The sequence below is a fragment of the Microcaecilia unicolor genome, chromosome 10 (genome assembly GCF_901765095.1).
Source record: "Microcaecilia unicolor chromosome 10, aMicUni1.1, whole genome shotgun sequence".
Lineage (NCBI taxonomy): Eukaryota > Metazoa > Chordata > Amphibia > Gymnophiona > Siphonopidae > Microcaecilia > Microcaecilia unicolor.
In genome coordinates this window covers 188,709,537-188,723,494 of record NC_044040.1, presented here as the reverse complement: position 1 = coordinate 188,723,494, position 13,958 = coordinate 188,709,537, and the positions used below count along the sequence as shown (strand labels likewise).

The window sequence follows — 13,958 nt, the reverse complement described above, 5'->3', positions numbered from 1 at the left end:
TTTCTGTTCGTGCATCTCAGTAATGGAATAAGCTTCCATTGACGATATAAACTGAGACTAATCTCACAGCTTTTGCAAACATCTTAAATGTTTCTTGTTTCCAGTTGTCTGACTTGGTAATGTGTAGACAGTTCCAGCTGATTAGAGGGGTTTGGTTGCACAGGTATGATGTAATTGTATTGGGTATATAGTTGCAGTGTTTCTGTCCCTCTTTCAATTTTAATGATTTTTGATATTTTATTTTACGCATTGTATGTTATAATTAGTTTTGTATTATATTTGTTTTCATTGATAAACTGCAATGAATGTGTATATAGGAATGTGGTATGCACATTTTTTTTTAAATTAAAAAACAAATAAAGTACAGGGGTATTCTGAAAAAGGAATCCTACATGCTGTGCCCTATTTCCCATCTGCTTTTTCTAGGTATAAAAGATTTATTTTTATTTGTTGCAATTGTATCCCACATTTTCCCACCTATTTGCAGGCTCAATGTGGCTTACATAGTACCGTCAAAGGCGTTTGCCCAGTCGGTGGATAACAAATACAAAGTTGTATAGTGATCGTATGAGGTATAAGTGGAGGGTTGGAATGGATGAAGATTGCGTGTTGTCCTGTTCGATCATAGTCATGCTGTGTTGGTAGGTGAAGAGGGTTACGTTGGGTCGTTGGTTGTAGGCCTTTTTGAAGAGGTAGGTTTTTAGTGATTTCCTGAAGTTCAAGTGGTCGTGGATTGTTTTCACAGCTTTTGGGAGCCCATTCCATAGTTGTGCGCTTATGTAGGAGAACCCAGCTGCGTAAGTTGTTGTAAAAGATGATGAAATGATTGAGTGAGGTTAGGGACAAAACTCAATAAACAACAGCACACCTAAGAACAACAAACTAGGCATAGGCTGCTTTATGATCTAGGTGGCAGAAGAGGAAAGAATGCACAGGAGACTACTCCAGTGAGCAAATTCAGTCCTCCTGAGGACAAGATGATCACCTGTGCAAGGTATAATGCACCTATTTGTCAAACTTCGCCTTACAATGCTTTCTGTTAATGTACCAAATTCTCGGTGATGACTTAGCGGTCTACTGGGCCCTTTTACTAAGCCGCGGCAAAAAGTGGCCTGCAGCAGTGTGAGCACAGATTTTGCCATGTCCTGGAAAAAGGGCCCTTTTTTAAGGGGCCAGAAAATAGATGTGCGGCAAAATAAAAACCAGTGTGTGTCCATTTTCGGCTTGAGACCTTCCTGCCACCTGTTGACTTAGCGGTAAGGTCTCATGCGCTACCTGGGTGGTAAGCAAGCAGCGCAAGTCCACTGTCGTTATCTCTTATTTGTCCTGTTTGTCTGTCCTTATCTCTTATTTGTCCTGTTTGTCTGGCCTAATTAGATTGTAAGCTCCGTTGAGCTGTCTCTTCATGTTCAGGTGTACAGCGCTGCGTACATCTAGTAGCGCTACAGAAATAATAAGCAGTAGTGGCAAGTAGTTTACCACTGGGTAAATGCCACACGATAGAAAATAAAAAATATTTTCTACTGCGTATTTTTGGCATGCGCCAAATTCAGAATTACCTCCCGGGGCATGCGGAAGCCGGGCAGTAATGCCAATTAGGCCCTTACTCGCCTTTGTAAAAGGGACCCTAAATATTTAATACTTCTTTTGTATCCTGTTTCATACTATTCAATTTGAAACATCTTGCTGAAAATGAATTGCTTGTCTATAGACATCAAACATGTAAGTGGGTTTATTCTTACTATTTTGATGTATTTAAAAGGATCTGTCTCCCTCAGAGGTCTTCTCTATTAGATTCAGGTCCCCTGGAAGATGGAGGAATGAACCTGCCATGCTGCAGGGGCTTTACCTCCTCCTTCCAGTGCTTTTATAAACAAACCTCTGGGGGTCAGCAGCATGGAGTTTCAAAAACACTAAAATAACCCCTAAGAAAACAAACAGACCCCCAAATGATCTTAGTTCAGGTACACTGTGAGCCCTCACCCTCTATCCTTTTAAAAGGGTACACCCATTCAGGGGTAATGCATGCTCCTTAAAAGTCTGCCTACTATTTATTTATTTAGATTTTGCTCACAGCTTTTTCAGTAGTAGCTCAAGGTAAGTTACATTCAGGTACTCTGGATATTTCTTTGTCCCAGGAGGGCTCACAATCTAAGTTTGTACCTGAGGTAATGGAGGGTTAAGTGACTTGCCCAAGATCACAAGGAGCAGCAGTGGGATTTGAACTGGCCATCTCTCAATTGCAAGACTGCTGCTCTAACCACTAGGCCACTCCTCCACTATAGCAACATTCCATGTAGAATCTCAAATAGTAGCAACATTCCATATAGAATCTCAAATAGTAGCAACATTCCGTGTAAAATCTCAGATAGTAGCAACAGAATCTCAAATAATTTATTTTTGCTCTCACCTTTTTCAGTAATAGCTCAAGGTGAGTTACATTCAGGTACACTGGATATTTCTCTGTCCCAGGAGGGCTCACAATCTAAGTTTGACCCTGAGGCAATGGAGGGTTGAGTGACTTGCCCAAGATCACAAGCAGCAGCAGCGGGATTTGAACCGGCCACCTCTGGATTGCAAGACCGGTGCCCTAACCACTAGGCCACTCCTCCACTCCCAAACCTACCATAGGAGATAGCGGTGTATCCAAGCTGGTCTCAGTCTTGCTATCATCAGCATCACTGTCTTTGTCGCTACCACTGTCATTTACAAAACAAATCTGCAAGTTCATCCCGCTCTGTAGTCTAGAAGAAAAAAAAGGGAAGAAGAGCAGCATAATTACCCTCTGTTGCAACGTTTCACATTTATTTCCAGCATTAAGACAGTTTGGGCTATAAGCATGTTTTAGACCCATGGATGTGCTCCCAATACATCGAAAGTGTATGGAAAGGTAAGACTTAACCCTTTAATGCCCAATGTTCCTATCAATCTGTTCCCATATGGCTTATTACGGGAACATTGGACACTAAAGGGTTTAATCAGCATACCAAAGTGATACAATGTAAATTAATTTTATTGAGAGCAGTGATTGTTTTTTTGAAAATATCTTTAGTACATTGTCATTATCTTTTCACATCAGGCTTAAACTATTTTTAATGTTGTACTTAAAAAAAAAAATCAGGTCAATATTATAATCACACATACATTCAATGATCTCATCTGTTTAGGTAGCACCACTGAATATCCACAATAATAAGTGTGTGTGTGTGTGTGGGGGGGGGGGGGGGGGGGGGGGAGTTATCATGGTGCGGTATAAAGTGAGCTTTTACTGCACCTTGATTTACAAGCAGCTTTATTCTAGTGGCCAGGTGCATTTGGGCTGCCCAACTGTGGCCCGATGCCCCGGCTCCGACTTCCAGGCCTCCCTCGAATAAGAGTTGCACAAATCCAGGTCCCCCTGAAGAAGAGCTCCTGAACAAGTCCAACCCCTCTGCACAAGCCCCCTACCCTTGTGCTCATACCTTAATTCCCTGGTGGTATAGCGGTCCCCGAGCAGGAACAATCCCCAGCACCATCCCTCAAAATGGTAGTCTTGCGCTACTACTGCTAGAGGTCATGTTTCCTTGTATGGGGGGGTGGGGTGGGGCGTTATTAAAGGAATGGGAGTCTTGTAAAAAGGAGAGGTTTTGTTCAGGGGTCTTTTTCAGGGGAGATCCTCTTCGGGGGTGGGGGGGGGGTTGCTGAATCATGGGGCAGTTTAGATTGGGGGGCTTTATAGCATGGCGGTGGGGTGTAAATGGGAGGCCCTGGAAGACAAGGTCATGAGCATCAGGCCATGATTTGACTGCCCGATGCTCCGGGGCAGTAAAATAACTCCAGCTTTTGACTGGGGTTATTTTACCGTCATTGTAAGGCTATAACGCGACATTCATTGTGAACTCGGTGTTCACTACAAGTGGCTTTATGGCATTTACATAGGCATCAGCTGCTCTATATGCATTTCGATGTTTGCATCTCATTACTGATTGACGGATATGTTTGGTCTTGAGTGTATGTGTCTTTCCTTTATATTACTGGAGTTCCTTTTCTTTCTTTTTTATTGTAAGCCGTTTTGATTTGTTTAAAGTTTAGCAGTATAGTAAATGTTGAAAAAAAACTATAAACTATAAAACTTTTACTATGCAACCTGCGGTGACTCAAATATTACTGCATTAGGGCAAGACAACCTGCGTTACTGCCCTTGACGTCGCATTTAGGCGCAAACAATGTTGGCTATCGTCCTTATGCAGCGTCATAATTTCCCTCCTAAGTTACTGTACTTCAGCACTACATACAAGTAGGCAGGAATTCAATTTATTTGACCCATCCTGCTAGATAGTTAATCCAATGACCAAATGTTGTGCCACACTGGGTCTCATTCTGAACTCACAGACCCCTAATGACTGCACATTATGACTAATGCAAAATAAACTGCGCCTTGCTCTGTCCTAAATGTACTTTTGGATTTATTCACTTTTCATTTTGTACCTTCCATTTTACTAGAATGTGCTCATTGGGGAGAGAAGAAAATCTCAGCCACTGAACAATGGTAACACTAACTGGCTGAACTTAGGGCGCACATGCATCAGGAAGCCACGGTCTGTGGCCCTTAGCCCAAGGACTGACTGGGCTAGGTGGGGGGCTATAAATCTGGGGAACATTCTCAGGTAGTCATAAATGAAACTCAGAGCACTGCAAGAGGTTGGTTCTATCAGAAGTGTAAAGTAGCAAAAACACAGCGCATAAGAAAGGAAATCACTGTGTTAAAGTACTGTGCTCTCACTGCCATCTGCTGTTGAACTTTAAAATTACTGTTTCCTTGGGTTTTTTTTTTCCGCTCGTTATCTTTTTTTAAACAGGCTCATTTAACAAGCAGAAGCTTTCAAACTAATTTTAAAACTTTGCTGCTGCAAAGCATGTATTATGCTTATCCTAAACAATCTTTCAAGAAACAAAAGCTTTTAATAAATTATTTTTTAAATTCTTTCTTACTCCAAATGCCAAAATTCTGTCTAATCTTCATCTTGCGGCTCTGTGACCATGTTCTGCCCCTGTGTACAGGGCCGCCGAGAGAATGGGCCGGGCCCGGGGCCCCACCCCTGCCGCCCTCGTCACCCCGCCCCCCTAGGTCACCGCCGCCGCTCCCCCTCCACCCCCCCGAGGTCACCACCGCTCCCCCCGAGATCGCAGCAGCCACTGCTCCCCCTCCACCTCCCCGAGGTCGACGCGGCCGCTCCCCCCTCAACTCCCTCCGAGGTTGCCGCCGCTCCCCCCCTCCAGCCGCCACTGGGCCGGGCCTCCTGCATTGAAATTGCAGTCTTACCTTCGTGAAAGCAGCGCTGCAGGCAGCAGAATGCCTCCCTTCGGCCCTCCTTCCCTTCTTGTGTCCCGCCCTCGCAGAAGTTACGTCAGACAAGGGCGGGATACAGGGAGGGAAGGAGGGCTGAAGGGAGGCGTTCTGCTGCCTGCAACGCTGCTTTCACGGAGGTGAGACTACGATTTCAATGCAGGGGGCAGACGATCGACGACGGAGGACGGGTGGGGCTGTGGCGCCGGCCCCCCCTTGGAGGCCCGGGCCCAGGGAATTTTTTCCCCCCTGCCCCCCCTCTCGGCGGCTATGCCTGTGTACCCTCCCCTTGCAAATGCGCACTACACAAGTTGAGTAAATATTTGCAGAATAGAGCCTTAGTAGTACTTACATAGTATGTGCGTACATTAAGTGCTAGTGTTCTAAACGTTAAGGCATGTAATGCATGCATAAAGGTGCATGCCCAGGTTACAGAATTGCCTTTCATGTTCAGGCTCAGAAACTTACAACTGGATGCCAAGGCCACAACATTTTGCACTGATGAGTTTTTACTATTTTCTGTCATGCTCTCTGGCTTGAATTTATAGTTCAGGAAATCAGGAAGTCTTTAATAATAGCTTCAAAACGACCCGACACGGCCGTGTTTCGGCATCAAAGCCTGCATCAGGGGTCAAATAAATTCTCTTGCATTAAAGCTGGTGGATATACTAAGAGGGCTATGTGGCTTCCTTATGTTGAAAAAACAAAAGACTCAGCTGTAGAACGCCGTAGCGGCAATACTCGTCAGTGACTTCATTTATATGAAGTCCATAGCAGAGCCTCCAAGGGTGAACATAAGAATAGCCATACTAGGTCAGACTAATGGTCTATCTAACCCAGTAACCTGATTCCAACAGTGGCCAATCCAGGTCACAAGTACTTGGCAGAAACCCAATTAGTAGCAACATTCCATGCTACCAATCCCAGGGAAGCAGTAACTTGCCCCATGTCCATCTCAATAACAAGACTATGGACTTTTCCTCCAGGAACCTGTCCAAACCTTTTTTTAAATCTAGATACTCTAACCACCGTTACCACATCCTCCGGCAGGAAGTTCCAGAGCCTAACTATCCTTTGATTGAAAAAAATATTTCCTCCTATTTGTTTTAAAAGTTATTTCCATGTAATTTCATTGAGTGTCCCCTGGTCTTTGTACTTTTTTGAAGAGTGAAAAATCAATTCACTTGCTCTGGTTCCACCCACTCAGGATTTTATAGCCTTCAATCGTATCTCCTTTCAGTCATCTCTTTTCCAAGCTGAAGACACACAAGGCTGTGCGGTAAGAGCACTCTTACTGCATGGCTTGCGGCGGGGGAGCCCTTACCACCACCCACTGAGGTGGTGATAACGGCTCCCGCGCTAACCGGGCAGCCACCAGGTTACCGCCACGCAAGCCATTTCTGGGGGTTTTGGCGCAGGTTCGTCCCTGAAGAGCATGAAGTAAGCCCCTGTTGGACTTACCGCCAGTCTGTAAAAGGGCCCCAAATTAGGAGCATAAATCTTTTGAATATCGGATTCACCATCTTTTAGCATTTATCATTTTAAAGACTTGAGAATGAACTGAAGAATAATGCATTCAAGGAGGGATTCAGAGGAAAAGAACTGGTTTGCTAACGCTAGGAGTTGGTGTTCTTACTGAAGAGGAATGCAATCCTCTCTTTAAAATCTCATTTCACCAGCAATAGGTATGGTGTGTATACAACATCAACTAATATTTCAAACACGCATGCAGTAAATATAGATTAGAAACCATGGGATAATAACTTGGATAAAAGCTCTAGTCTAGAAATAGAAAAATAGAAAAACAGAGTATTTGAAAAGCATTAATGTAATTTTTCCACTGCACATTATAGATCCGTTTCTTTACATGAAGCATTGCAGCTGCGTTTTGATATGAATCAATCTTTAATGCATGCATTAAGGAAAGACAAACACTTACCATGGGATTGTGTACTGGAAAATGTTATGAGTCAGTTTTCTATACAGTCAGAGCCTAGGACTGAGATGAAGCTCAGGCAACAGTGCTGCCAAAAACTTGTGAATATTTTACACTGTACCACAGAGAGGAAGATTTCGCTATTAATCGACTTTGAATTTCTCCCTCCATTTCTGTTTTGGAGTGGGTTGTTTTTCCCTCTTCTCAGTCACCTTTAGAAGGGGAGTCAACATTCGGCTCTTTCTACATCTGCTTTATAAATCAAACCCGCCCACAGAACATTCTTTCGGCTAGATTGCTCAGTAAATGGGAGCTGATGGTCTTTAGTGTAGGAGAAGCAGGGTAATAAGCTGAGAAAGATGGAGTGCAGAGGCAGAGCCCCATTTATTGATATAAGATTGAAAACAAAATTATTGCCATCAACCTGAAATGGATACTGCTCATGAGTCAGCTGTATCACATCACTGACCTCTTGTCAGTAAGTATGGAGCCTGAGGAATAAAAGATCAAGGCCAGCTCTGGTCACATCTGGCTAAATGAGGCAATGCAAATTTAACTGAAAGCAGCATGAAAAATAAACATGGCAGCCAGTAAGTAATGTACATGTTGCTTCAAGACAAACCATATTTGCATTTAAATAACATCCTCATGTGAAAAAGAACATTCGTATTTAATGAACCGCATAATTGTGAAAACGTAACATTATCCTTCTGAGCAATAATATTGTATCTGTATGCATGTTTGTCTTGACTGTCAGCTCTTTGGGGAAGGAACTGTCTGTTATGTGTGTCTCTGCAATGTTGTGTATACCTGGTAGCTTTAGAAATAAGTAGTAGTTGTAAGTAGTAATGTTTTTAGCTTTCTTGATACTTATGTTGCTTATGTATATTGGTTTTAGTATTTCTGATGTTTTGTACATTTAAGTTTTTATTATTCCATTATGTTTTGTACTATTTTTGCTGTACTCCAGTTTGAGCAAGTTTCCTTGATAAGACAGACATTACATATGTACATAAGTATTTCCATACTGGGACAAGCCCTTAATAGACTATTTAATGACATTACAAGCTTATTTTGGTCTGCATATACTACTACTACTTAACATTACTAGAGTGCTACTAGGGTTACGCAGCGCTGTACAATTTAACAAAGAGAGACCGTCCCTGCTCAAAGAGCTTACAATCTAGTAGACAAGTGAACGGTCAAATTGGGGCAGTCTGGATTCACTGAACGGTAAGGGTTAGGTGCCGAACGCAGCATTGAAGAGGTGGGCTTTAAGCAAAGACTTGAAGACGGGCAGGAAGGGGGCTTGGCGTAAGGGCTCAGGAAGGTTGTTCCAAGCATAGGGTGAGGCGAGGCAGAATGAGCGGAGCCTGGAGTTGGCGGTGGTGGAGAAGGGTACCGAGAGGAGGGATATAACACCAGATTAATCTACCTTATCCAATGCAGATTTCTGGGGCTGACATTCAGATTGCGGGAAGGAGCCTGGTTAACTCCTGTGCTCGGTGGTCAGCCTGGATACTCAATGCCGGTGACTGGTTTATTTTTGGCTGGTTTAAACTTAATTGGCTATGTTAATATTTGAAGATAGCCGGTTTAGTTTAAAATGGCCAAAGACATTCCAGCTATTTATATGACCCAATATGGTTGATTACAATAGCTGGTTATGCGCTGAATATTGGGGATAGCCAGCTATATCGCGCGACATAGCCAGTTATCTCCTAGCCGCCAACCAAGAATATTCAGCGAGGGATAGCTGGTTATCCGGATAACCGGTGCCATTTAACCGGCCAGGCGCCATGTCCCTGATTTTTTTTCTGCCCCTAGTTCTTTCTCCCCATGCAGCTCTCCACCATCTCTCTCTCTATCCCCCCCGTTTCCATTCTTTTTCCTCCCTATCCATAGCAAGAGCCCCAGGTCTCTCCCTCTCTCTCCTCCCTCTCATTCCCTCCTCTATTCCTCTGTCCCCAGACATACAACACAGCTCTCTTCCTCCCTGGCACACACCTACTACTACTATTTAGCATTTCTATAGCGCTACAAGGCGTACGCAGCGCTGCACAAACATAGAAGAAAGACAGTCCCTGCTCAAAGAGCTTACAATCTAATAGACAAAAAATAAAAATAAAGTAAGCAAATCAAATCAATTAATGTGAACGGGAAGGAAGAGAGGAGGGTAGGTGGAGGCGAGTGGTTACAAGTGGTTATGAGTCAAAAGCAATGTTAAAGAGGTGGGCTTTCAGTCTAGATTTAAAGGTGGCCAAGGATGGGGCAAGACGTAGGGGCTCAGGAAGTTTATTCCAGGCGTAGGGTGCAGCGAGACAGAAGGCGCGAAGTCTGGAGTTGGCAGTAGTGGAGAAGGGAACAGATAAGAAGGATTTATCCATGGAGCGGAGTGCACGGGAAGGGGTGTAGGGAAGGACGAGTGTGGAGAGATACTGGGGAGCAGCAGAGTGAGTACATTTATAGGTTAGTAGAAGAAGTTTGAACAGGATGCGAAAACGGATAGGGAGCCAGTGAAGCGACTTGAAGAGAGGGGTAGTATGAGTAAAGCGACCCTGGCGGAAGACGAGATTGGCAGCAGAGTTTTGAACCAATTGGAGAGGGGAGAGGTGACTAACTGGGAGGCCAGCAAGAAGCAGATTGCAGTAGTCTAAACGAGAGGTGACAAGGGTGTGGATGAGGGTTTTGGTAGAGTGCTCGGAAAGAAAGGGGCGGATTTTACGGATGTTGTAAAGAAAGAAACGACAGGTCTTGGCAATCTGCTGGATATGAGCAGAGAAGAGAGAGAAGAGTCAAAGATGACCCCAAGGTTTCGAGCTGAGGAGACAGGGAGAATGAGAGAGCCATCAACAGAAACAGAAAACGGGGGGAGCATATACTCCCAGTTCTCTTTCTCCCCCCATCCCCACACATGCTCTACCTCTTTTTCTCCCCCCATGTTGATCCTGGCAAGAGGAAGATAGCCGCTGCACACTGAACTGCATCTTTCTTCTCTGCTCTTAAGAGTCCAACTGCTGATATTTGTTTATTTTATATATGTTTTATTGGCTTTATGTGGTTTATTTTTTTTTGTAAACCATATGCTATAAATATGTATGTGCAGTGGTGTACCGAGAGTGGAGCGGTGGGGGGGAACCGCCCCGGGTGCAAACCAATGGGGGGTGTTCTTGTTTGCTCTCCGTCTGTCATTCGGCCTCTGGCCTGCCCAGTGCCTTCCCCTAACGCTGCACCGGCGCAGCGGCGCGCGCTTTACACCTCCGCAGGCTCTTGTCTCCTTCCCAGCGGCTCCTCTCTCTCACGACGTCACGATGCCTTCCTCCCCCTGCGGGACCCTGTGCACCAGTGCGCCTTGCGGCCTTCCTGCTGCAGTAGCGTGTCCTCCGGGCCAGGGTTGTTTCTGGCTCCTCTCTCCGTCCCAGCTCACGGCCCGACTGCCCCCTTCATTGCAGCCGCGATCTAGCGCCTTCTGCTTCCTTCAGCTTCGGAAGCTTCCTGCACTGGCTGCAAGTGCACTCCTCCACCCCTGTCTATCGTCGGGAATCGGCAGAGCAGAAGAATCTTGGATCACATCACATCACTTCAGTTCCACTTCCAGTCAGGTAATTAGGTCCCGCGGCGCAATCTAGTATTTATTTAAATTTGCATTTTCTGCTGCTGCTAGAATTTTGTCTGTTTCTTTTCTGACCATTTATCTCATTTCATGATTATTGCTAAAAATAAATTTTTCATGAAGGGGGGGGGGGGGGTGTTAAAAAAAGGTCGGCCTCAGGTGTCAAGTATGCTAGGTACGCCACTGTGTATGTGCAATGTGTAATTCATTTAAATACAGGTGGAATATGCATTAATAAACCTTAAACCTTATGTGGTCCCATGGTGTTCTGCATGATTCAAATAAACAATGAGGCCCAGGATAGCAGAGAAGGCTGTGGCTTGGAGGGGTAGCTGCTCTTTTCCTCCTCTTGCTGTTATCAGAGAGAAGGGGAACTGGCCGCTACAGCCTCCTGCAGAATTCTAGGCAGCAGGAGAAGTCTATGTAAATTCTTCCAAAAGGAGTAAAAATGAGGTGGGTGTGAAGAACCAGGAAATGTTTAAAACTATTACTTTGTGACTTTTTACATTCTGTATACTAGAGCTCTTACTATATTGCACCCACAGCAAAAACCATTCAGGAAAAAAAAATGATTTTCAAAGTCTATTGAAATAAAAGGGTAAAAGTTCACTGCATGTTATTTTCCACTTACCGAGAAGACAGGCTTGGCTTTCCACTTTTACTACAGCTGGTATAAATTCCTGGACCGTCATCAAAGAAACTTCCAAGAGCCAGCTTCTGCCTAATAGATTCTCTCTCATTTTTCTGGGCCTAGAAAACAGAAAACAAGACTGCAATTTAAATTCTTGCCAGCATGTGAAATATGAGATAAGTAATCTTCCTTATTCTGTATGGTCCAGGTAAACTAGAAGTCCTATTGGGAGTTGCATCTGTACAGTGCTTTAGGGTCTACCTACATCAGCAACAAGTTTGAAAATACATAAAAAATGAATTGTTACAAATGCTTTTTTTTTTTGTGCGTGTTAAAATTACCTGAAATTTCCCATTGGCTGCTCCTGTATCAATGATTCCATAAAGGTGAATACCAATGTACTATAATTTATGTGGGTAAGTCAGCTGGGTTTAATATGGTTAGCCCCCACTTACCTATGAATTTGAGCAATGAATGGATCTACTCTTTGGGATCCTGCCAAGTACCTGTGATCTGATTTGATCACTGTTGAAGACAGGATGCCATGCTTGATAGACCATTGATCTACTTCTGAATGGCACACCTTATGTTCTCATGTTCTAGCGAGAAAGCTCAAGATGATCATATCTGATGGCCACAAGGCAGCAAAATACTAGGTAGTGGCAAGTGTCTTGTCGGTGTGCTGTATTATGCGGGTGATGTGTGTGAGTTTGTTGTGCCTGCGTGGATGACGCGTGAAAGGCATGTGGAAGTGAGTTCCATGGAAACTGAATAAGTTTGTTGATAATATATGTACATATATTGGCAATAATTAAAGTGTTAATGATTAAGTAACATTGGAGTACTTTTTGTAGTAGATCGTATGCAGTGATCGTACTCTAATATAAAGCTGTTTCCCCCTGTGTGAACTGGATTAAATTTTAACTGCTAGACCCTCGACCATTCTTCTAACTTTTGGAGATCCCTTCTCATCGTTTCTACTCCCTCCAGGGTATCTGATTTACTTTCTTACAAAAATAAACTATCAATATTTCTGGTTTAGTTACATGGTCTATATAATATATACTGCACTATAAAGAAATAGTATAAATCATAAAATGTTAGGTAAGAGACTCTTTAAACAATATCCCCCAGATTCTATATAGCGAGTATAGATATCTGCACCAAAATCCAGGCGGATTCTATAACAACGCGTGCAAGTTAACTGGCTTAACAAGCTAATTAGCATTGATAAAGGAACTTAACAAGAAATAATGAGCACTAATTGACAATAATTAGAATTTACGCGCACAACTCGCTAAGCATGTTCTGTAAAGCACTGTGCCTAACTTTTTTTTTTAATATATTTTTATTAATTTTCATAAACATCTTAACATCAAACACATCTTTCTTATAGCTTAAAGAAGAAACTGTTTCATACAAGATTACCTTGTGTATACATAATGCAACTGAAATGTTGCTATGCCTAACTTTCAATGTCTGCAGACAAAAGGGGTGTGGTTATGGGTGGGGAAATGGGTGTTTCGTGGGCGTTCTCAAATTTACACGTGTAGTTATAGAATATGGCCCTCTGCGTCTAAATCTATGCACCAGGATTTACATCATGTTTTCACAGGTGTAAATGTAGGCACGTAGATTTAGGAGCTATGATTACCGCCTAACGGAATTCTATATTACTGCAATTAAATCTGGGCATGGCATAGAGTACACTTAGGCGGAAATGTTTTCCACGCAGATTTTTTTAGGCACCATATACAGAATCCCCCCCCCCCCCCAATGGGGCTCACTTTCAAAGCACCTAGACTTAAAAAATTCCATAGGTTACTATCCATTTTCAAAACCAGCATTTGGATGAATTTCTTTCAAAATACGTCCAAACTGGTATTTTCAAACCTATTTTGCAGACCTTTATCTATGCAATTCATCTGCAGTGTGTCCAAAACACAAGGGAGCATATCAGGGGCGTGCTGGACTGGGATATGGCGTTCCTAACACTTGGACGTTTTACAGCCACAATGGAACAAAACGAAAACACCTGGGGCTACAACGTCAACGTTTTGGTCTTGACCTGTTTTTAGAAGGAATAAGACAGAAAAAGGTGCCCTAAATGATCACCGGTGGGAATCAGGGATGACCTCCCCTTACTCCCCCAGTGGTCACTGACCCCCCCTCCCACCCCCCAAAGATGTGAATAAAAACAGCCAGTCCTGTTAGAGAAGCAAGCAGGACAAGTCACTGATTTTTCATCCCTTCTCTTGATTTTTATCTGCATGGCTTGAAAGGCCTTCATTGATCTCAGGCTTTACTGTAGAGATATGTGATAAAACATCAAATATTTAACCTGATTTCCTAGCATTTAAGATATTTTACACATTCACTGTGCAAGCTGGCAGCTGAACTGATTAATTTCCCAACAGACTGATATTTCAGTGCTTCAATATTGCTCATACTT

At 43.4% G+C, this 13,958-nt stretch overlaps 1 protein-coding gene across 9 annotated transcripts in view; it reads right to left on the bottom strand.

The window, feature by feature from the left end:
• Positions 1-13,958, bottom strand: part of LOC115478872 (schwannomin-interacting protein 1) — a 694,349-nt gene that overhangs the window by 25,309 nt on the left and 655,082 nt on the right. For all 9 annotated transcript variants that reach the window (XM_030216506.1, XM_030216512.1, XM_030216507.1 and 6 more), the window contains 2 exons: positions 11,507-11,625; positions 2,627-2,744 (listed from right to left, as the gene is read on the bottom strand). In XM_030216506.1, coding sequence (XP_030072366.1) covers positions 2,627-2,744; positions 11,507-11,625 — 237 coding nt within the window. The remainder of the gene's footprint in view (positions 1-2,626; positions 2,745-11,506; positions 11,626-13,958) is intronic.